At 39.9% G+C, this 23,346-nt stretch overlaps 1 protein-coding gene across 1 annotated transcript; it reads left to right on the top strand.

The window, feature by feature from the left end:
* Nucleotides 1–4,663: 4,663 nt before the first annotated feature.
* IL22RA2 (interleukin 22 receptor subunit alpha 2) lies at nucleotides 4,664–22,982 on the top strand. The gene is made up of 5 exons (XM_006188542.3): nucleotides 4,664–5,620; nucleotides 9,165–9,300; nucleotides 11,700–11,878; nucleotides 19,878–20,047; nucleotides 21,034–22,982. Exons 1-5 carry the CDS (start codon nucleotides 5,560–5,562, stop codon nucleotides 21,181–21,183), a joined length of 696 nt encoding a protein of 231 aa, XP_006188604.1. The 5' UTR covers nucleotides 4,664–5,559; the 3' UTR covers nucleotides 21,184–22,982.
* The last annotated feature ends 364 nt before the right edge of the window (nucleotides 22,983–23,346 follow it).

The raw sequence follows: 23,346 nt of genomic DNA, 5'->3' as shown, positions 1-23,346 counted from the left end.
TTAGCCAGATTTCTCTTACTGACCCTCAGAGCCACCTGGTGAGGCAAGTATTATACATTTTTTTCCAAGGGAGGAAACTGGGTCACAGGAAAGGTAAAAACTGTTCTTTAGGTAAACTAGAAATCAAAGAGGTGTATCTTAAGAATACAATATAGCAGGAACTCAGAATGCACATGAAACACTGAGGATGGCAGGGCTGGTACCTTTTGCAGCTGTGGAGTGGAGGCAGGGTACAGCTCAAAAGCTAAGGAGTCCACCAAGAGCTGGGATATGGGAGCCAGGAATCCAGCATGACCTTAGGCAGGAACCTCTGCTGGTGTCTGTTTGGCTGAGGGAAAGACACAGGCTGGAAGAGGAGGCAGGCGCCCTCTGCAGGATGAAGCTGGAGAGCCTATTTTGGGGAACATGGGATGTTTAATGTGTTCAGAGACCACAAGAAATCAAATGAAGTTAGTCAGTGCTCTGGGTTTGTCTGGGCATTCTAGGGAGGGAGGATTTAAAAAAAAAAAAAAAGACATCCTATAAGTCTTTGAGTACCAGAATGGGGACCCCACTACAAATGGATGAAGTTCTGAGAAGTGTATTTTGAGGGAATCGAACTTAGGTTTCACCTAACTCCAAAGTCCAGGCTTTCCCCACTGTGGTCTGACATCTCTGGCTTCCTATAAAAAAGGAACACTAAACCTTCCACTTGTCTTCAAATACATGTTATTCTTTAACTTTGACAACTCGCAGCTACCTCCGGAAATAGCCTTAGGTGGAGCTAGAAATACACTGTAATAAGATATGGTGATTACTTATAGTGCTATAATAAAATAGTATGTAAAGTCATTAAAATGCAAAAGGCACTTCCCTTACTGTGAGGTTCATGAGGATTTCAAAATTTTATTTAGAAGCTCAGTGTATATCTTGTTGACTGTCTGGCCATGTTTTCTCTTTGCTCAGGAATAATAAATTAATACTAATCTTCTCTGCCCTTCAACTCCCAGAAAGCAAAGCAATAAGACAGGGGATTTCCAAATTGCACATGGTTGCTAAAATCAGCATCTTTTTCTTCCCTGGGAATCATGAAAAAACAACAAAGAGAATTGAAATTTAAAAGCTTTTCCACTTGGAAAGTTTGTTTTTAGTTCTCTCTTTAAAAACCCTTGGATCAGAAAAAGTAATCTAAATTGCAGAAATGTTTAAGGAAAAAAATCACATTTAAGAGCCAAGGGGAGAACCTATGGGAGACATTTCAGAGTAAATTTCTCGTGTAAATACTTGTACTGATATAAAATAAATAATAAAACAAATGAAATAAATACCTGATGCAAGGAGTTTTTCTTAAAAAAAATAACAAATTAAATAGAAAAAAGACAGAAGAAATAAATTTAAACGATAAAAGGAGGTATGACTGAGATATGAAAATGTTTTAAAAAGTAGAACATGTAACTAATCACAAAATCTGTTTCCTCGAAAAAAATTTTAAAGATAAATAATAGATAACTTAACTAAAATAAGAAAACAAGGGACAAAATATCACTACACAAAATAGGAAATTATAAAAGAGATACCAGAGAAATGGGAAATTTGTTCATCATAAAGGAATAATTTGTTCAACCCTCTGCAAATAAACGTAAAAGCATGAAGTGGACACTCTTCTAAAGAAAATATGATTTATAGAAACTGAACCTAGAAGAGATAAAAAAATCTAAGACTAATGATCATAGAAGAATTAGAATTATTAGGAAATGGCCAAAGAAACGCCACGCCTATGTACCCCCATGTGCCGCCCAGAAGAGCATCCAGATTATTTCTCAGGGAAATCTCTCTAACCTTCAAGGAGCAGGTAATTCCCAGGTCACACAGATTAATTTGTCCAACTGAAGGGTTGGCAACAGCGCCACACGATGCGGTAAAGGGCAGTGTTGCCTGTGTCTGAACCACAGTGACCTCAGAGATCAGAGAATCTCAGCCCTCTCCCACCAGGACTCCCAACCCCCGACCATAAAAAAAAGAGAAGAGTCTTCCTGTTCTTTTAACTTGAGTCTTGCAAATTCATGCTGACTGCTACTATCACATTTCTTTTCACCGATTCATTTAATAAGCATTATGTGCTTACCCTATGCTGGGCATCCTTCCTAAGGGAAGCAGTGAACAAAACATACAATGTGCCTGATCTCATGGAACTTATATTCTAGTTGGGGAGGTAGACAACAAGAATGAATTAAAACAGAGTCCATCAAGTAATAAGTGTGATGGAGAAAAATTAAGCAGATAAAAGGGTGGGGCTAAAAGCTGCCACATTGGGTAGCCATGAAGGGATTCACTGATAAGATAATATCCCAGCTGAGTCATGAGGGAATGAGCCTGGATGTCCCAGGAAGAGCATTCAAGAACAGACAGTTAATAAAAGGTTCCAGTGTGGGATGTGCACAGTGTGTTCCAGAAAACAGCAAGAAGGCCATCAGGGCTGGAGCACTTCGGGTCAGGAAGAAAGTTAGGAGATGGAATAGAGGAATTTAGAGGAATAGAGCCAGTTTATATAGTGCCTCGTAGGTGACTATAAGAATTTTGACTTTTATGTGGGAGAAATGGGAAGACATTGGAGGATTCTGAGCAAAGGCTCTGATCTAAAAGGGACACTCGGCCTGTCAGAGAGGACAGAGGCAGAGGCAGGAAAATGAGGCTGTGGCCACAACCCAGGCAAGAGATGATGGTGGCAAGGACCCAAGTAGGTGCAGTGGAGGGAGTGACAACCAGCTGGACTCTAGTTATGCCATGAAAATCTTTCCAGAGTCAGAGCAATGTACAGGCATGTGCTAGTGGTTGGGCGTGAAGATTGGTTACGCCCAACAGAGTTTTTGAGGTCAGTAAAAGACCAAATCAAGAACAGTCAAAGAAAAATCAATAGCATCTTTTATTCAGGACAATATGAGTGAAGGGCAGAAAACATTATTTAATGAAGCCCCAAGTCCTATGAATAGAGATTTTTAAATAATGTTATTAGTGTACATAGTCCAAAAATTAATCAAGATTAAACTTGGTCAGATTGGTCATTGTTCTTATTGCCAGTACTTGAACAATGAAGTTCCTTTTTTTTTTCCTGAATTCAAGTCCACAAGCTATTTTATAACGCATAGCAATTATTTCCAGAACGCGGAAGTGCTCAAAGGTCACAAGTATTACTCAGTAGAGTTATTGAGGGCCCAGCTGATAAGAGAGAACAAATAGTTTCCCTGGTTGTGGGTACTACAGATATGTGATTCTCCGTAGGTCTGAGGAGGAGAAGAGTGGTGTCCAAGTTATAATCTGTGACGGAACTTTAAAAGATATCTTGCTGCTAACTCAATCATAGAATGAAGGAAAGGGTATGGAGCAGAAACCCAGTCCATCTGACCCCCTTGGATAAACCCCACTGAAGTCATCCAGAATACCAGTTTTGAAACACTTTTCTTAAGAGAACGAGGAACATGTAGTCCTTCATTACCAAGACCTGGCTGAAGATGTTGTTGGCCCCGAGGACTGGCACTCCCGCACACCTAGCCCAGCATCTGGCACACAGCACATGCTTAGTGAAGATTTGCTTGACTGAATAAACAAAGGAATGACTGGCTGAATCTTCTCTGACATCATTCTATCTCTTTACAGAATGAATATTATAAGTGAAGAACAAGGCATTGTAACTTTTTTTAGGGTTTGGTTTTTTTTAAATTGAAGTACAGCTGATCTACAATGTTGTGCTAGTTTCTGGTGTGTTAGAGTCAATTATACATATATATATATTCTTTTTCACTTTAGGTTATTATAAGACATTGAACATAGTTCCCTGTGCTACACAGTAGGTCCTTGTTGTTTATCTATTTCATATACAGTAGTTTGTATCTGCTGATCTGAAACTCCTAATTTATCCCTCCCTGCCTTTCCTCTTTGGTAACTAAAGTTTGTTTTCTATGTCTGTGAGTCTGTTTCTGTTTTGTAAATGAGTTCATTTGTGTAATTTTTTTTAGATTTCACATATAAGTGATACTATATGATGCTGAGAAGGCTAGGCGACAGGGGGCACCCAGATGGTGCAAAGAGAACCTAAGATAGGCTGCATATTTCTTCTTTAAAAGCCTAAGTCAGCTGAGAAGCAATGGAAAGTTCACCTGGAGGAAATAAGGAGTTTAGATTCAGAAGCCTGATCCAGCGCGGAGGTGTTGAAAAACGTGTTAGCTCCACAAACCCCTGCATCCTGCTCCAGCAGGGTACCTACTTCCCTCTGTAGAAGTCGGCTTCAGGAAGGTAGGGCAATGTCTATTTTATTTGCTGCTTGTATCCTTGCTGCAGAGAACAATGTCTGGCACATGGCAGGGCAACAAATATGTTACTGAATGAATGAATGGGTACTGCTCAACAACCATCACAATTTCTTACTAAAAGGGGCGATTCTACCAAGAATGTGAAAGCAGTTACCCAAGAAGAAAAAGAAATCAGAATATATTTCTTCTTTTGACCCAAAAATCCTCTTTTAAAAGTATCTTTTTTATGACTTTCTTGTGCTTTTATGTATAATTTTAGTGCCTCTAAAAACATGCGGTTAAAAAATGTTGGTAAGAAAACTGATGTAGTGAATCATGGGCAAAGAACAGATGACCTAGTTCGATTAGATTTCCAAGAAGATATGAATAAGATTTGATGTCGTTCAAAATGATTTTTCTCCGCCTTCATCCTTTTAAGGAATTACTTGGTTTGATGGGCTCAAAAGCTTTATCAGATTGCTGGAAGCTGAGGGTGGGCGTGTAAAAGGCAGAGGCATTAGCTGAGTGGGGCCCAGGGCCCCGTGGATTGGGAAGGTGGAGGAAGACAGCGAGGGGAGAGGCTGCGAGGAATGCAGTGTCTGCGGCGGGGCGGGGCCGCGGAGAAGGCGGGGGCCGCGGAGAAGGCCGGGGGCCGCGGAGAAGGCCGGGGCCGCGGAGAAGGCCGGGGCCGCGGAGGGGCAGGGCTGCTGAGAGTGTGCAGTGAATGCCAGGGAGGTTACTCAGGAAGCTTCCAAGAAGGAGAGAAAGGAAGAATTAACCAGAGACCCGACCCACCTGCTTGAAGCCCTGCCTGGGGCCCTGGGAGCTGCAGTCACCAAGCCCATCAATTAAAATCACCCTGTCAGCCAAGGCCTGTCCCTGGCAGGCCCCACCCCGCCCCGCCTCCCGGGGCCAAATTCCTTGAAGGCCTCACAGGTTGGTTCACTCACTCACCTGCGAGCACGTTGCACAATCCCTGGCCCTACCCTGCCTTCCAGTCTGCCAGTCCTCAGTGTTTTCCTTTCTTCTCACCTAACAAAGTTCTCAACCAAAACAAGCCTCCACATCAAAGTGACCTAATGGCAAATGGTTTTTGAAGTGATTCTTGGTCCTTATTCCACCCAAACAATAAGACAGTCAAATCTATGAATAAAATGAAATTGGATTTGCTTCAAGGACCATGGTTCAAACAAAAAGGGGATGTTCGGTGGGAGGATTCTAGTTTCCTCTTCTATCCAGAGCTGTCCGCTCACTGAGGGGAACGCTGGTGTCCCGACCAGTCACACTCGCAGCCATGACGCCTAAACACTGCTTTCTAGGCTTCCTCCTCAGCTTCCCCCTGACAGGGATGGTAGGTAAGTGCTTCGTTTCTTTTTACTTGCTCTCAGCTTTGTCATCTGAGTACGCTCAAGGGGACTGTTGGAAATGGTATGCATGACTGGGACATTGTGTGTACACCAGAGGTTGACACATTGTAATTGACTGTACTCCAGTTAAAAAAAAAAGAAAGAAAAAGAAAAAAAGAAATGGTAATGGTGCTTTTCTGAGCTTTGTAAAAATTTCAGCTTTCTGCTGTCAGGAAATAATCAGAACAGACGTGGGGTCAGTTTCTCTCTGCAGCCTGAGTAACTCCATGCGGACTTAATGCGTAGCTCCTAAGGGGGAGGCACTCTAATGCAAGAAAAGGGTGCAAGAAACTACACACAGGATGAACGAACACTGTCTCCTTAGCATTTCTTTTCTTTCAAGGGATGAGATAGCATAGTGGCTACCAGTATAGCTTCCTCAGCCAGACTCTGAGTCTGGATTTCAACTCTGCCATCTTTTTATCTAGAAAAAACATGGGCAGTTGGCTTAACCACATGTGCCTCGATTGCTTCATCTGTAGAATGGGGATTATAGGTCACTGTGAGGATTAAATGAGTTCATACATGCCAAGTGCTTAGAGCTATGCCTACCACAGAACAGAGACCATAAACACCATGTGAGAATTTGCTACTGGTGTTCATGGAGAGCTGTCCAAGAGCAGAGAGCATCTAATCACCCCAGGATACCTCTGAGCAAGGCCATCAAGACCCGCAGTTAACAGATGGGCACCTCTCAGTGTAAATGGCTCAAATAACTTTCCCAAGACTATCCAGTTGCCCAGTGACTGATAACAGAACAGTTCAAGCCTCCATTTCCCAGAAATGCGTGGATTTGAGAAGACCATGTCTTTGGTCTTTGTTAATACCAAGGGCTTAGTTAGCAGGATATGGTGCTACCAAAATGACCTTGGCTCTGCATCCTACTAGACTTGTCACCTTGGGCAAGATACACAACTTCTTTAAGCCTCCATTTCCCCATCTTTAAGATGCACTAATAAAAATACTTACCTTATTTGGTGGTTGTGAGAGTGAAAGAAGATGTAAAGCTTTGAGTTCAGTGCCTGATGTGTATTTCATGTTTGTACGTGTTCCGTGATTAATGAACGCCAGTCAGGCGGAGGAGGGGGAGGAGGAGAAGTATCTTCAGCCTCTCATTGCTTTGCTGCCTCCACTGGCTCCTCTGTCCCAAGGCTGTCCTCTCTGTTTGCTGTGGTAGGGGAGACTCAGACTCTGGAGGCAGAGTGCCTGGGCGTGAAATCAGCTTCGCTGCTGCTGCACCAGCGCTTTCACCTCTCCAAGGCTTGGGTTCTGGTCTGTAAGAGGAAGACCGCAAGAGTCCCTTTTTCCTAGAAAAGTTGGGTGGATTCAGTGAGCTCATGCTCATAAAATCCCCCGTGTCCCATCCAGAGTGATCTGCTATTTTCTTTGATGGTGGTTACAGTGGGGTTACCAAAATGAGGGAAGAAATCTGAAGACAGATGAGATAAAGGTCATTGAACCACCTATCTTCAGGACAGCAGATCAAGTCTAGGCAGGGTCTTCAGGAAATCTGTCATCTCCTGAAAGCCTCTGGAGTTTTACGGACTAAGTATGATTAACTGGGTAGTGATTGCGATGAGCAAAACCAGTGGTGGCAATAGATTCTTTCCAAGTACACATCACCACTTGATGAACTGAAGGAAGTCCCAAAAAGTAAAAGTTAAAACAGACAAAAACAAAATAACAGTATTAACACTACTGATTAATACTATTGTGCTTTCTACTATTGGTTACTATTGGTTGGTTAAAAACAAATACCTAAAAAAATAGCCCGTTTCATTAGAAAATAACAAATCTTGAATGTTCAGAGCTGAGGTCATGGGCTTAGGAGTACTTGCTTCCATTTTAACGATATTTGAGCAAAGACTTGAGAAGGTGAAGAAATGAGGCATGTGGAAATCCAGGGAAGAGAGTTATAGGAAAAAGGAAAGGCCAATGCCGAGATCTGGGAGGGGATCACCCCTAGCATGGCGGAGCAGGAGAAACGAGGCCACTCTGGAGAAGCCAGGGGTCGGCTGGCAGAAAATGACATCAGGGAAAAGACAGAGGATGTGCTTCCTGACTCCTCCTTCTGGCCACCTGCCTTTCCCTTAGCAGAAATTTCAGACCTGCCAGGGAGGCAAAGCTTTACTTCTGCCCATTTTAGGTTTTCAGCTGGGACTGTGGTGGATTTTTTTGTTTGTTTAACTTACACAATGTTACATGTCCAATTTATTCAATAAAAAAGATCAACTGGGACTCTAACAAAAATTCAGATTAACAAGGAAACAGTTTATTAAGGCGTGCAGTGCACAACACTGGGGGAACTTAAACAAAGAGAAACTCAGAATAACAGCTTAGAACTCTGGCTCATGTGGCATCTTCAACAGAGAACGACACAACCATAGGAACAAGACAGGACAAAGGAAAGCAATCTTTGGCTTCCAAGGGTGGCAGTCTATTAGGAAAGTAAATCTGTGGGAGGAAACTAATGAAATAAGTTTTATTTGCAGATCCTTCTAGTGTCTTCTCTGGGCTGGCAAGAGACTGTCTCCAGTAAAAGGAGAATTTATGTCCTGCCTTTAGGCAGAAAAGAGGGGAGGTTGAGAGAGCTTTTCCCACCTTTGTTGCTGCTTAATTGCCTTCAGCTCAAAATCATTTTTATGTCAAAGAGGCATATTTGGGGGTAACATATTCTGGTTTCCTTCAGACTCTAGAATGAAATTCTGTCAAAGGTCTCTTGCGTCCAATGGACTAAATGCAGATGAGACTGGCCTCCATGTCACATGAATTGAGCAAGAAATCACCAGCTATACCAGTGTGAATTTATCTCCCTTCCAAGCATGTCTCCTGTTGAGACTCTTCTCAGGCACATGAGGCCCCACGGTAGGGCCTTGGGCAGTTTCCATCCACAGCCTGGACCAGTCCCCTTGAGCCATACACCAGGTACCTGGAGCAGGGATGCAGGCAGGTGAGAGCAGCCCCTCAGGGGTGGAATAAAGCCAGGTCAGCTGAGAATGGTAGAGGGCAATGAGGCAGGACACAGAGCTGTAGCAAGAACCAGAGATAAGAGGACCGAGTCCCAGGCTGAGGTCCTGGAGGCAGAATTGATCCCAGACGACAGCTGGCCCCAGAGTAGGGGTCATGCAGGAAGGTGGGCAAGCGGCCAGGCCTGGGCCTTTCATCCCAGGCATCACACTCCATCATCACCAGGGAAGGGACCCAGGACAATATCTTTTCACTCCTATTTCTTCCTCTCCAGCTTGGGAATGGGGTGGGAGTTTATCACTCAGCCTTTTTATAGTCTGGAACACAACTGTTCGCAAACTTTAGCATGCGTCAAAATCATCACACTGAGGATTCAAAATGTTGACTTCTGGGCTCCGCTCTCACCATCTGCACTTAAGAGCAGCCACTTCAGGGAATCCTGATGCAGGCATCACATTGAAAACGACTGCTTATAACAATGGCGCTCCTACAATGCTTAGTGTTGTTCCTTTTCTTATTATTTTAGAAACTCAGTCAGCCCATGAGTCTCTGAAGCCTCAGCGAGTACATTTTCAGTCCCGAAATTTTCACAACATTTTGCACTGGCAGCCTGGGCGGGCTTGTACCGGCAACAGCGGTATCTATTTTGTGCAGTATAAAATGTAAGTAATCTGAGCTGGCTCCGGCTGGTGGAGATGGCCACTGAGATTACAGCTTCTAAAATGCAGTGAAGGGTTAGGATCTGAGCTTTTTTTCTCAGTTTCAGAAGGGTTGAGAAGAAGCAGAGGTCGGGGCAGGAGTGTCTTGTCTGCCCTAAATGTGACACAAAATGCATGATGATGTACACTCCTTTGGGGGAGACAACGTTATCCCTTGGAGACCCAGCACTGAGACCTTACAGGCTCAGCCTTTGGCTTCACAGCAGAGCCTGACACACAGTAGACTCTAAATATGTATTCGTGTAGTGAATGTTAGAAGCAATTTGTTTGCACATAATAGGTACTCAATTAAATTGATGTACTATTAATAGTTAAAAAAGAAGTTGCTGAATACGTGAATGTGAGTGTGTAAACTACATTTGAAATTTAAAGATTATTTTTTTTAGAGTGGGATTACTATTTGGAAAACTCCTTCCAAAAATGGATGTTTCCTGTAAGTACGAACGCAACTTGGAACGTGCCGCTGCACGTTCCTCTCGTGTGGTCCTCAGGCTAGTTCTGGTGGATCATTGCCAAAACTCAGATATAATCTACTCCTTTCCTGGATCAAGGCTTGGAAACAGAAACTTCTAATTTACAAATGGCAGATTTTCCTGCCCTTACATCCCATATATTTCGGTGGGGGCGGGCGTGGGGACACAGGGGGAGAGTTGAGGCTGTTCCTTCTCTTACATAGTTTGAGATGCTGGCTGAACATGAGACAGGAGATATTACAATTTAGCTTTTATGGTTTTTCTAGTTAGAAATTCAGAAACTCAGATGCAGCTATGGAACAAAATAGCCATTTTTATGCCATAAATTCATTCGTGTCTCTCCAGCACAGGGTACGTCCAAGGTCAGATTTTTCCATTAATCAACCTCTCCCTAACTTCATAAGGACTGTCTCCAGAAGTTTCTCAGTCTTTAACTGCTGCTGCTTTTCTCAATATATTTTGTGTAGCAACTGTAAACTTTACAAATCTTTATAATAAAGATTTCTCCACTCTAAAAATAGATACGTGCATCGTTGGAGATGCTTCCTGCTCATGAGAAGTAGAGATCAGTGATCTTTTTCTTCCTCTCCCTTACACAGCATAAATATGTCCAAAGTGGGCCTACTTATGATCCAACATAAAAAGTGGATTAGAAGTTATTTTATCCATGAAAGTAATGAAGATTAAACTTTGGGGTCCCCTGGAAGAATTTCATAGTTTTAATTCTTTTTCTTAAATAGGGCTCCCAAACTTGTATAAAATTCAGAATACCTGGATCTATTCTTACCTATATGGTAGTTTCAACAGCACAATGCAGATTTATGTTTTTGAAATCTTTCACTTTGGGTCTACCCAGTTCTCGTGGGTCTACTGTTAATATCCGTGCCATTTGGCATAGGACAAAAAATGAGGTATTACATTAAAAGAGAAGCCATTCATCACAGCTAAATTCAGCTAGCAAAGACAGTATCTCATCAATAAAAAAACATTAAATTGTGCTCCAGGTATGTTATGATGTCTTCTGATATAATGAAACTGCTGTCATCATAGAGCTCCCAGAGTACAGGCACAAACAATATTCCTCACTATGTGTCAAGAAAGTTATATTTCAAGTCCTTCAACAAGTATTTTGGAAGCTTTCCTCCCAGCCTCTAATTCCTGCTCTGTGCCCACCACCATCTTACTGTTTTTCTCTCTGATTTGTAACCGGTAAGGAGGGGAAGTATACATCTTCCCTTTGGCTGTTGCATCACCCCACAGTCTTCAGCTGAATCAGCCTAGCTGGCTCTTTGCCTCATTACCTTTGCTTCGTGGGCACTCCTCCCTTTCTCCCAGCCTCTAGCTGCAAACTCCTTATATAACCCTCACTACAACGCCCCTTCCCCCCAACCCTGTTTGTCAAAAAGGAGACCGACCTTACTTGTTGGGCAAGCATCACCTGAGATGAAAAGTGGTAGCAACTTCTCAGAATCAGCCACATGACTCAACAACTAGCTGATGAGAAGTGAAGAAAACCATAAGCAGTTGAAACCTCAGGGACATTAAGGATGTGGAGAGCTCATACTCAAAAAAATGGAAGTTGGTACAGACGTCAGAAGAAAACCTTCACTAAGTACTAAAAAACCCCAAATCCTTATGCTAGAAATAGAGAAGTTATCAGACTTGAGTTTATCTTTCATCAAGATAACATTTTAATTAACAAAAAGGAAAATTTTTAAAAACATACTTAAGAGTAGCTGTCAACTTTCACCGTGGTACTGATATTGAAGGACAGATTGCAACCAGTCTAAAAAATCGATAGACTGAAAAAATTGAAGACTCCTTCAGTGAAATAAAGGAACTCAGAGCTTTGTCTTTTCCTTTCTATAGGTATGGACAGAGACAATGGAAAAATAAAGAGGACTGTTGGGGTATTCGAGAGTTCTTTTGTGACCTAACCGATGAAACGTCAGAGATATGGGAACCTTATTACGGGAGAGTGAGGACAACCTTGGCTGGGATCCACTCAGGCTGGACCATGACACAGCGGTTCACTCCCTGGTGGGAAAGTGAGTTCTGTGGACTTTCTTAGCATTTGCTCTCCCTGACTTAAAATAGCCCTCACAGAGCATGGCTAGCTTCCTGGCCCTCTTTTTTGCTGAGGTCCACTCCACCATCTCATTAGATCTAACTCTCAGAACGACTCTAGCAAATGGCTCTTACTATTCCCCTTTCACAGCCCAGGAAATCACAAGCCTTCAATAGCAACCCAGGTCTCACAGCTTGTATTCCTCCAAGTCAGCGTTCACATTTGGTTGCATCCAACTGCAGAGCTGACACGCTATCCCACTGCTGAGATGTTGCCTCCTAGAAAAAAGAAGTCTCTTTAGATAGCAGAAAAGGAGTCATATTGCCCTTCCTGAGCATGAGAGTCAAGTTCCTGAAAATACACATTAGAAGGATTTTTTGTTGAAGAAATTAAGACTTTTAATTACCTCTCCAAAAGGGAAGAACCAGAGTGCTTTCTTGTATTCATTTCTCAATGATGTATATTCTTCTTCTAGTTTATTCATAATCTCAAAATAATATATTTTATTATAACCTATGGTTCAAATTATGAAAGAAACCATTACCAATAGACCTTATAGAAAATAGTAGACAAAAGTTACGGGAAAAAAAGAAAGTGTTTAATGTATATGTACAAAGATATGCAAAACAAAACCAAGTAGAAAATACAGGTATTTATTACAGTCTTCACTACTGCAACTCATCATGAAGCTATAGTTAATATTTATAATTTTTTTCCTCATTATTAACTCAACATTTGCTTTCTTTTCACTCAGCACCTCAACCGTACATTCTCAAGGAGTTTGAGTCTTTTTGATCTTTCCTGTATTAGCATAACATAGTCTTATATTAGTTTTTATCACTGAATATAGGAGTTCTAAGGGGAACCCCAGAGGATGCCAAGCATACTTGACCCTGTTGTATATATAACAACTCTATTTCCCTTTGAGAATCAGAACCAGTCACCCTAGATGACACAAGGGCCTCATTTTCTCCTTGTTGGTTAAATGGTATAAGGAGCTCCAGACTGTCCGGAGGCTGCCTCAACTTCCTATTCTTGAAAACCACTGTTGTTATAACCCAGAAGAATTAAGAATCAAGTGTATGGGGAACAAACCATTTGATGAGTGGTTCACTGTGTTTAATAGTGAGAATTGCCCCTCCTGCCTCCACTTCTTGTATCCTAGACCATGAATTCCATCTATGGAAGAAATAGCACCATACATTTGATAAAAGGTTAGAGAATATACCAATTCAAATTTCACCTCTCAAAATATTGTCTCTCACACTGAGTTTTCAATTATCCACTCTACCTTCCTATCAAGTCAAGGGGTTCTGAGTGATGGGGTATATGGTAAGGCCAAATAGTCCTGTGGATATGAGACCACTTCTTCCATGTTGACCTAGATTTTCTTTCATAAGCAATATATCGTGGAGTACTATGTTCATGAACAAGGCATTTGCTATATCTATGGTGAGGGGTGATCATGGGGACTGCTGATAAAAGCACTGAAGCAGGAAAAACAAATGCAAAATCAGAAAAGTATCTATTCCAGTGTCTCTTGTCCCCTTCCTATTGGAAGGGATCAAAAAAAATATGCTAAATAAAATGAACTTCACTGGGGGTTCAGCACCAGTCCTTTTTACTGGGAAATTGGACACACTGCAGTGTTGGTCCAGTCTTGGCAAGCAGAAGTCCATGTTGTCAAGTCTGTACGGCTTCCACTCCTTTCACATAACCACTTTATTCTGAGCCTGTTGAGCAAGTACGGGACACCAGGGAAATAGGCTCTCACTGCCTCCATCCAGATTTTTTTAAAAGAATGTTACTGAGATATAATTCATACCCCTTACAATTACTCCTATAATATATACAAGTCAATAATTTTTAGTATATTCACAGATATGTACAACCATCACCTATAGTCAATTTTAGGACATTTTTGTCACCTCAGAAAGAAACTACACACTCTTTGGCTATCACCCTCTGTTCCCTCCCTCCTTCAGCCTCTCAGCCCTAGATAACCACTAATCTACCTTCTGTCTCTGTAGAGTTCCCTCATCTTGATACTTCATGTGAATGGAATCATATAATATGTGATCTTTTGTGATTGACTTCTTTCATTTAGGATAATGTTTTCAAGGTTTGTCCATGTTGTAGCACATGTCAGTGCTTCATTCTTTTTTGTGGCTGAATAATATTGCAGGACATGGGTATACTGCACTATGTTTATCCATTACTCAGTTGATGGACATTTGCATTGTTTCCACCTTTTGACTACTATGACTAGTGCTCCTGTAAACATTCATGGACAAGTTTCATATAGATGTGTTTTTATTTCTCTTGGGTATATACCTAGGAGTGGAATCGCTGGATCACACTGTAACTCTCTGTTTAATTACTTGAGGAACTGTCAGACTAAAGCAGTGGCACCATTTTACATTCCCATCAGCAGTGTATGAGGGTTTCTATTTCTCCACATCCTCAGCAACACTATCTGACTTTTTGCTTATAGCAGTCCTGGTGGATATGAAGTGTATCTCATGAATTTTTTTTTTTTTTCAAAAAAATCCTCAAGTGGGATCCATTAGGCTAGTTGGCAGGATTAGCATTGGCTGACATGAGGTAAGACTGGCTCAATTCTATTTAAATTGAGATAGTGTTGAGTTAAGAAGCTCTTATGTTCTTTCTATGCAGCTATCCCCAGTAAGGAAAAAAAAAAAAAAAAAAGAACTAGAAAAGACTATTCCAGTAACTCTTAGCTAGAAGAATAGGAAGCCCAGGGCATAAAAGAATTCAAATTGTACTTGGTGAGGCAGTAGTGAGGAGCCCTGCCTACTCGGCTGTTCCTTCACCCTCCAGCTTTGCCCTTTCCTGCTACACAGCTCCTGAGGCTTTTTGAAGAACATGTTTTAAAAAACATGTTTCTAAGGCATTAGGACAGTATGTTCCTAGAATCTGTGATACAGGCCTAATGAGCCAGCTGGACATCTTGACTCACTTGAGACCTGTTTCTGGGCAGCAGGAAGTTATTTTGGTTAGGAATTTCTGGTTTCTGGTGTCTATCTAGAGACAAAGCAAGATTTTTAAAATTTTTCTCTTAAGTTAAAAGCAGGATTTGAGGCTTCATAAGATTTCAGAATTATCTAACCCCAGAATTTCTTGGATTAAAATAGTTGTGGAGTTTTAGAATAGGCTTGATTTTCTAATGGAATGGGCTAACTTCAGGCTAAATAATCGCCTTGCCTCTTTATTCCTTCAGCAAGTATTTGTAAGCACTTACTATCTGGTGTTATACTAGGTCTTGGGAAGAAAATAATAAGCATAGCAGAAGCAAAGTCTCTTTCTTCATAGAGCTTTCTGTTTAATAAGGAAGATAGACATTAATAAAATAATCACACAAACAAACATAAAATGATGCCGACAACAGGTGGTACAGAAGAGCCATGCAGTACTATGAAAGCCAGGTCGAGGAGGGACCCAATCAGGGAGGTCAGGAAAGGCGTCTCTGGAGAAATGATACTTGAGGTGATACCTAAAGATGAGTAGGGGTTAATTCTGCAAAGAGGGCAGAATAGAGCATTCCAGGCAAAGGGAACAGCATTGGCAAAGACCCTGTGGGGGTCATGGCAAATACAAGAGACTAAAAGACAACTCATTTGGTGAAGAAGAGCAGGCGGGGGGTGGGGGGCACAAAATGAAGTGGGACTGGAGCACCATGAATGGGAATTTTCTGTTAAGGAGTTATGACTTCCTCCAGAAAAATGTAAATTTAATCAGGGGCCATGTGATCAGATTTGTGCATTGAAAATATCATTTTGGCTATATTTAAGGGTATATATCAGAAAAATACAAATTAGATACAGGTGAGGTAGATCCCTGTAACAGTCCACGGGAGGTGGGATTTGGCTTGAATTGGGGTGATGAAAAGGGCTATAGAAAATCTATTGTTGGAGGAACATTTTGGTAGGAAAAATTAGCAGGACTTGGTGATGGGTTGGCTATAGGGTCAAGGGAGAAAGACATGTTGAAGATGACGTCTAAGTTTGTGGTTGGCATAACCAGATGAATCACTGAGATGTTTTTGATGAAGTTCAATGGAAAAAGACCAGTTGGACAGGGTGAAGGGTAATTGAGATCATGAGTTTAATTCTGAATATGTTGAGTTTAAGATGCTTTCCAGACACCCAAGAAAAATATCTGTATAGATCCAAGGGTCTATTAGAGACACAAATTTGTATGTAATTTGCATATAGTACAATGCTTGAGTAGGGAAGATAAATCTTAAAAAGAGACTGAGACAAAACAGCCAAAGAGATAGGAGGAAATCAGAGGACTGCTTTATTGGTGAATGCCACAGGAAGAGAATACTTCAAGAAGAGAGCAGTCAATTAGGAAAACGGTGCTGTGAGCTCATGTTGTCTTAAATTGGTCATTGTAACATAATCACAATCCAGTGAATGGGCCAAGAATGGTCACTGAGTCACAAAGTCCGTCATCATAGATCACAGATCAGGAGTCCCTGTGAAGTCCGGAGCCAGGCTCCCTGGTATTCCTGGGCCAATGCTTGAAATATGTGCTTCACCTGTATTTAGGGTTAAATAACACATTAGACAACCCAAATCTAAGATAATGAATTGATAAATTCAGAGGAAAAGTTCTGTATGCATATGATTAAAAAAAATTCTTTAACAGTCATAACTTGGGCAAGAAGGGACAAATATTAGTCATTTTAAACATAAATATTTTAGTGAAAAAATACAAATGATGTTTGATCTTGACAGTATTTATCTTCAACTAATTTCTACCAATTAAAGGAAGTCTAAACTCTGAGTCACACAAAAGAAAAACTGGGTTTTTGTTTCTTTCTGTTTTTGTGGGTGCTAAATATAAAAAGAATGTTAAAAATATGTTTTTTTTAATCTAGGAGAAAATTAATTTTACATCATACTAGCCTACAAAACTGAACAGTGACTCATTCTTCTCTCCTTGCAAGTGATAGGTAAGAGGTCAATGGTCACCAGAATTTGGAGCATGAAAACCATATACAGGGTGAAACATCAACCACTTTGCAGGATTAAAATGTAAACAACGGGGAATTCCTTCTTCAAGCAATTAGGCAAAATTTCCAACCTAGTTGAAAAGTGAATTAATAATTTTTGGTTCCAAATCAAATAGCTGGGTGGTGGTGGAGTGGGAATCCTCCTCTTCTAAAATGCTGAGAAATTCTGGATAAAATATAATACATTCTCTTAACTCTATAGAGGAACATGAACGAAGGTAAAGGAAATCTCCAGGAGTGAAAACAAGGTAGCTGGAAACCACAGGAGAAGCAGTGAAGTCCCACTGCCACAAGGGCCTTTGCCCAATTTAGTAACTAGACCGTGGGAGGAAACAGCCACTCCTGGGGCAGAAGACAGTGTCATAAGCCAGCACAAAGTGGGGAGTTTCCGGCCATAAAATCTTCTACCCTCAAGGGGCTGCACTTTCCATGAAACAGCAGACCAGGAAAAGCCCTTCCAGGCAAGGGAGGAAACAAAGAAATGTGTATGTTTCAGTCTTGATTCTGTTAGGAATCAAGTGTTTCCTAAATTCAGAAAGGTTTGAGATTCAAATATACACAACTCTCATGTTTCAGAAAACACCAGCTTGAGGTTGTGCCAGCGTGATGATGCCATGGGATGCCTTGCAAATCCAAATACTTAAACCCAAATTCAGAAGCTGCACCACACAGATGAGGTCATGTGGTCTATGTCCATGATGCAGTTCAGTGGTGTGACTATGGTCTTTTTAATACATGAGACTGGGTCCATTGGGAAAACAAGAAGTCTCGGTCCCCTACATCACCCATTTACAAAATCAAGTCTGGCTCGATGAAAACAATAAAACTTAGCAATGACAGACTGCAGGCCAAATTGAACCTGTGGAAACAAAATTGTATCCGATTATAGTCACACCCATTTGTTTACATTTTGTCTGTGACTGCTTTCACTCTACAGCAGTAAAGTCAAGCAACTACCACAGAGCCATATATGGCCCACAAAGCCTAAAATATGCATTGTCTGACCCTTTACAGAGGATGCTTGCTGGCTTCCATTCTATAAAATAACATGGGAGAAGATTTTCGTGATTTGGGGCTAAGCAGACTTCCAAAAGTACTAATGATGGAGAAAATGACTGGTAAATTAGACTACACTAAAATTATGAACCTCTGTGTATCAAAATATACATTAGAATGATGAAAACGTGAGCCACAGAGAGAAGATATTTATATACATGTTTTTGACAAAAGATTATGCCCAGAATGTACAAAGACCCCTTACAAACTAATAATAAAAAGACAACCAATTAAAAAATACACAAAAGATTTGAACAGGCTCTTCGCAAAAAGGGATAACCAAATGGCCAACAAACATGTGAAACTTCATTAGTCATCAGGGAAATGCAACTTAGAAACATGATAAATTGGTACTGCACACTTACCAGAATAGCTAAAGTTAAAGAGTGAAACAAGCCAGACACAAAGTGTATATTGTATGATTCCAAAAACTAATGTATATGGCGGTAGAACTCAGGACAATTACGGTTACCCTCTGGGGTTAAGTAATTGGAGGAAACATAAAGGAGGTTTCTGGGGTGTCTCCTGTTTGTGGGGTGCTTCTGCTACCACCCAGAATAAGAAATATCTGGTTTCTTGTTTTGGGTAGTAGCTATAGAGGAGTGTTTATTTGTAAAGATTTGTTGAGTCATATGCTCGTGATTCATTTGTCTGTATCTATCTTATAGGTTGAGAAAAAAGTTTATTTGAGATTTTAAAATTCACACTAAAGCAACAAAAAAGGAAGTGTCAACTTTAAACATGTGCTCACGATACAAAAACAAAGAAGCAGATCAATACAAGCAAGGTTGGCAGAAACAAGCACTGGCCAGACCAGCACTTTGAGAATTTGTAATATTGGAAGCAGACAGTAAAAGAAAAAAGTTTAAAGAAATAAGAGAGGGAATGAAAACATAGTCAAAGGACAGAATATTATTAAAACCAGATAGATTGAAAAAGACTCAAATAGAGCTCATTGAAATGAAAAAATTATAATAATTGAAGTTAAAAAATTGATTTTGGGGGTTAAAAATCAGTTTAGATATGACTAAATAGTAAATTGGTGGACTGGAAGACACCTCTGAAGAAACCATTCAGAATCCTCTGCTGAGAAAAAAGATAGAAAAATAAAAAAGAAATTAAGACATGGAAAATCAAATAAGAGATGCTAACAGATGTAGAACTGAAATTCCAGAAGAAAAGCACCTCTCTCTCTCTCTCTCTCCACTGATCAATCATGGCTAATTTTCAAGAATTATGAAAGACAGAAATCTACAAATTGAAAATATATCATGAATGCCAAACAGGAAAACAACAACAAAATCCATTAAAGAACTAAATTTATCTAGAATTACTATAGTTAATCTGGTGGAAATTACAGTGACTATTAATTTATTTAGTTTTCTTTCCTAGTTAACAATCATCTGGGTATTGATACCAAAATGCAAGAAACAAAAATTCTCTCTCGATCACTCTTGTGCTATTCCATGGTGTATAACATAATCCTGTTGAAATAATTTTATAGCAACAAGTCTTCAAATGATTCTAAGGCTGCTTTGAAATTTTACATTTTTAAGGACCTACAAAATATTTGCCTTACTCTAAGATCTTAGCCCAAATAACATTTTGTACTTCATTTTCCAAAACAATCACTGCAAGCTATGGAAATGATTGATAAATGTCAACTTAAAGCTGATTCAGAATGTAACAGTCTTTGCAAATAAAACATCAACTTCAAAGAAAATTCTCAAGATATTTATATTTTAGGTGTCAGCAGTGTCTCTCCATAATGATTTTTGCCAGGTATCTGAATTTAATAATGATTTGTTATTATGCATAATGTGTCCATGTGAAATTCTCCATTTTTTTAATCATTCATCAAAATTTCCTATTCTTTCTCCAGCAAAAATAGATCCTCCAGTCATGAATATAACCCGAGTTAATGGATCTTTGCTGGTGATTCTCCATGCTCCCAACTTACCACATAGAGATGAAAAAGGAAAAGATGTATCAGTGGAAAGTTACTATGAGCTAGTATACCGAGTATTTATAATTAACAATTCACTAGAAATGGTAAGTTCAGATGAATAGATAAGTTTGCTATTTTTTCTTTTGTTTAAGCAACACTTTAGCCATAAAATATGTCCTGTCTTTTGCTACTCTAGCTCCTCTTATTTTCCCTTATCTTTTTTTAGTTCCTTCTCACTTTCACCCTCCTTGATAAACAATTAGTGGTTGGCATCACCATCAGAAGTTGCGTGTGTGCATATGGGTGTTTGCAGCTTTTCAGCCACTCAGCTGGTCTCCATTTGATCTTCCCTGCATAGCCAAGATTGGTAGTAACAATATTTAATTCCATTTGATTGTCACAATATTCATTTTTATGGACTTTACACACCTTATTTTAAAGTGGCATTTGGATTATATATTTGTGCCAATTTTGCTATGATATTATAATCCTCTGGTGCCTTTATTTTGGTTTGGTGGTTAATTGAATATTCCTTTTTTGGGGGGAGGGGTCCATCTAAGACAAGTTTCCTTTGGCTGTATAAAACCAGAAACCCATCCAAACTGATTCAGATAGAAAAGTGGAGGGGAGAGGAAGGGTTTTATTAGGAGGTATCAATCTTATGGACAGCCAGAAGCAAGGAATAAGTGCTACTGGGATTTGTAGTGACTGGGAAGGAGAAATGGGAAAGGAAGTCTTAAAGAACCTCACTCTGTTGGAGGTCACATGCTGCATGTCTACAGGTGTCTCCAAATCTACTGCATTCCCCTCTTGCACAGTTTAAATTCTTGAAAAAGAGACTCTGACCAAGGGGTCAATCCATCAGCATCACTAAGGGAGAAGTCATGTGGTACCTTCACAGCCATGTGACCTGTCCCTTTATCAGTCTGTGATCTAGGACCCCAGAGAAGGAGGGTGTGTCTGGGAAGAAAACCTACAGCCCATCTACTACAGTCGTTACAAACAACTTAATAATTTTATAAAAAAAATAGAGCAAGTCAATGACTTACTAAAAACCGTTTATCATCTCATTTTTCCTGCTTGTATACAGGAGCAAAAGGTATATGAAGGCACCCACAGAGTGGTTGAAATTGAAGCTCTAACACCTCACACTGGTTACTGTGTAGTGGCTGAAATCTATCAGCCCATGTTAGACAGAAGAAGTCAGAGAAGTGAAGAGAGATGCGTGGAAAGTCCTTGAAATGCTCTGCATAGTGGAATCAAAAGGTCTCTGTGAATGGAATGGCTCATGTTTGAAGAATTTCATTGAAAGTCATTTTTGTGTTTTCTTAACGCAGTGTTCACTGTTACACTTTGGAGTTTAATCATTCTTTCTTCCTCTTTATTTTATTTGTAAACACATTTAAGCAAACCCCCCCACACACACACACACAAAGACATTAGAATTTAAAGAAGAGGCAGAGAACAAAGGGCTCCATGAAATACAGAACTTCATTTCTGATTGTAACGTCTCTAACAACAATCCCAATCCTTCTAAGTCAGCTAAATAAAAATTTAAGAATCAAGGAGAGAAGACATTGTTTAAAATGTTGTTGAATTAGTATTTTTTTTAAATAGCATTACAGACAGGCAATCCTGGAGCAATCCTTTTTTACTCTTTATTTGACAGTTAACTTGACATAGACATTTCAACTTTCACATAAACGGAATTTTTAGATGAATGAGTATTTTCCATTGCATTTCTATTTTATATGAATATACTTTTTCATACATTCATTTTCCATTATGTAATACTCCTACTTAATGAACCATTACTTTCTTTCAAATTCTATTCTATGTAAATAAGAACAGTATTTGAAAAAACAAAAAACCTCTCATGATCTCTGGATTAATATCTACATTAAGTTTATCAACAATAACATCTAAATACAAAAGTGTGCCCACTCAATTCAATTTCCCTCATTTAACACATACATTAAAGTTTTCTTTTCTGCTTTTGTTTTGTTTTCTAACATTGCCTTAGAAGAATTTATCCTTATTCTCAAAATCAGGTATAATCATTTTTAGCAACAAAGTGAAAAAGAAACCTTAACTCTAATTTATATCATACTCATTTCTCAACCATCCTGGTGAAGAGTCACTTGCCAGTAGAATCTTCATAATCTCTATAAACAAGGATCTTAGGAATGCCAGTTTGACTGGGGACATGAGGTTTGGTTGAGGACCGGGTAGAGAGGTTGACTTGTAGCTGAAAGCACACCATGGAGGGTAGGTTTATTTGGAGGAGGGACCAGCGCTGGGGGAGACTGTAGGGCCAATTAAAGCCCACCAGCAACCTCCTGGCAGCTCCAGGGCCCCACCAAGTGGAGGTCTATGGCCTTAGGCTCAGAAAGCTGCCTTCCTCACTTTGGGCTCAGTTTTATATATGTGTTTATGGTTGTCTGTCTTGTGAAGAGATATATGCTGGACAACATTTGTACAATTCCTCATGAACATTGCTCCAAAATGTGACAAAAATACAGTCAGTGTTTCTGGTTATGTACAATTACACACAATAGTAAACTGATTAAAAATTATTCAGAAAGGAGAGAGCACAGAGGGAGAGAGTAAGAGACAGAGAAAGAGCTAGAAAATTGGTTTCACTGCTTTCCCATATGGTCAGAAAAAATTACTTTGTATATCTTGAGATAAAAAATTACTTTAATCTGTGTTTTTGAATTATGCTTTATTTTTTGCTTACTGTCTATTTTGCCTTTCATTCTTTTGAGAAATTAAGAGCAGTGGGATGTGTGGGGAATAAGGATTGTGTGTGGTCAACAGCATTTAAGTTTTTGAAATTCAATAGTCCTGAAGCCTGATTTTAAAAATTTTTTAAAAAAAAAGGTTATGGTTGCCTCATGAAAGTTATTAGGTAACATCAAGTTTTGTTTTATGTTTCTTTTACTTCGTTTCTGCTTTCCTGCTTTGGCATGTTTAGGCAAGAATAAAATACTTCACATAAAATATGAAAATTGTCACATTCTTCATTGTGTAAGGAATATATTGTCATACTATTTCAATAAATCTTTTCATTGTTTTGCTTTGCTTTTTGAAATATCTGTTATTTGGGTTTTTCAAAGGAAAGACTTATGAGGCATATCAGATGAAATCCTCATTAGACTTCTTAGACCCACATAAACATCGGCCAGAGAGGAGCAAACAATGTTTAGCTGGACTGAAGGCCTTCATTTATGTGGCCCTATGATCAAATGGCAATTCCACTCCTACAGGGTCTCAGGCCAAACACTTTGGGGCCATCTTTGTTTCCTCCTTTACAAGTCACATCCTATACTCAATCCATCAATAAATTCTCTTGGATCTAAGCTCCAAAATATAACATTTCTCACAACTAGCTTATTCCAGG

The sequence above is a fragment of the Camelus ferus genome, chromosome 8 (genome assembly GCF_009834535.1).
Source record: "Camelus ferus isolate YT-003-E chromosome 8, BCGSAC_Cfer_1.0, whole genome shotgun sequence".
NCBI classification, from domain to species: Eukaryota; Metazoa; Chordata; class Mammalia; order Artiodactyla; family Camelidae; genus Camelus; species Camelus ferus.
This window is presented reverse-complemented; position numbering and strand designations above follow the sequence as displayed.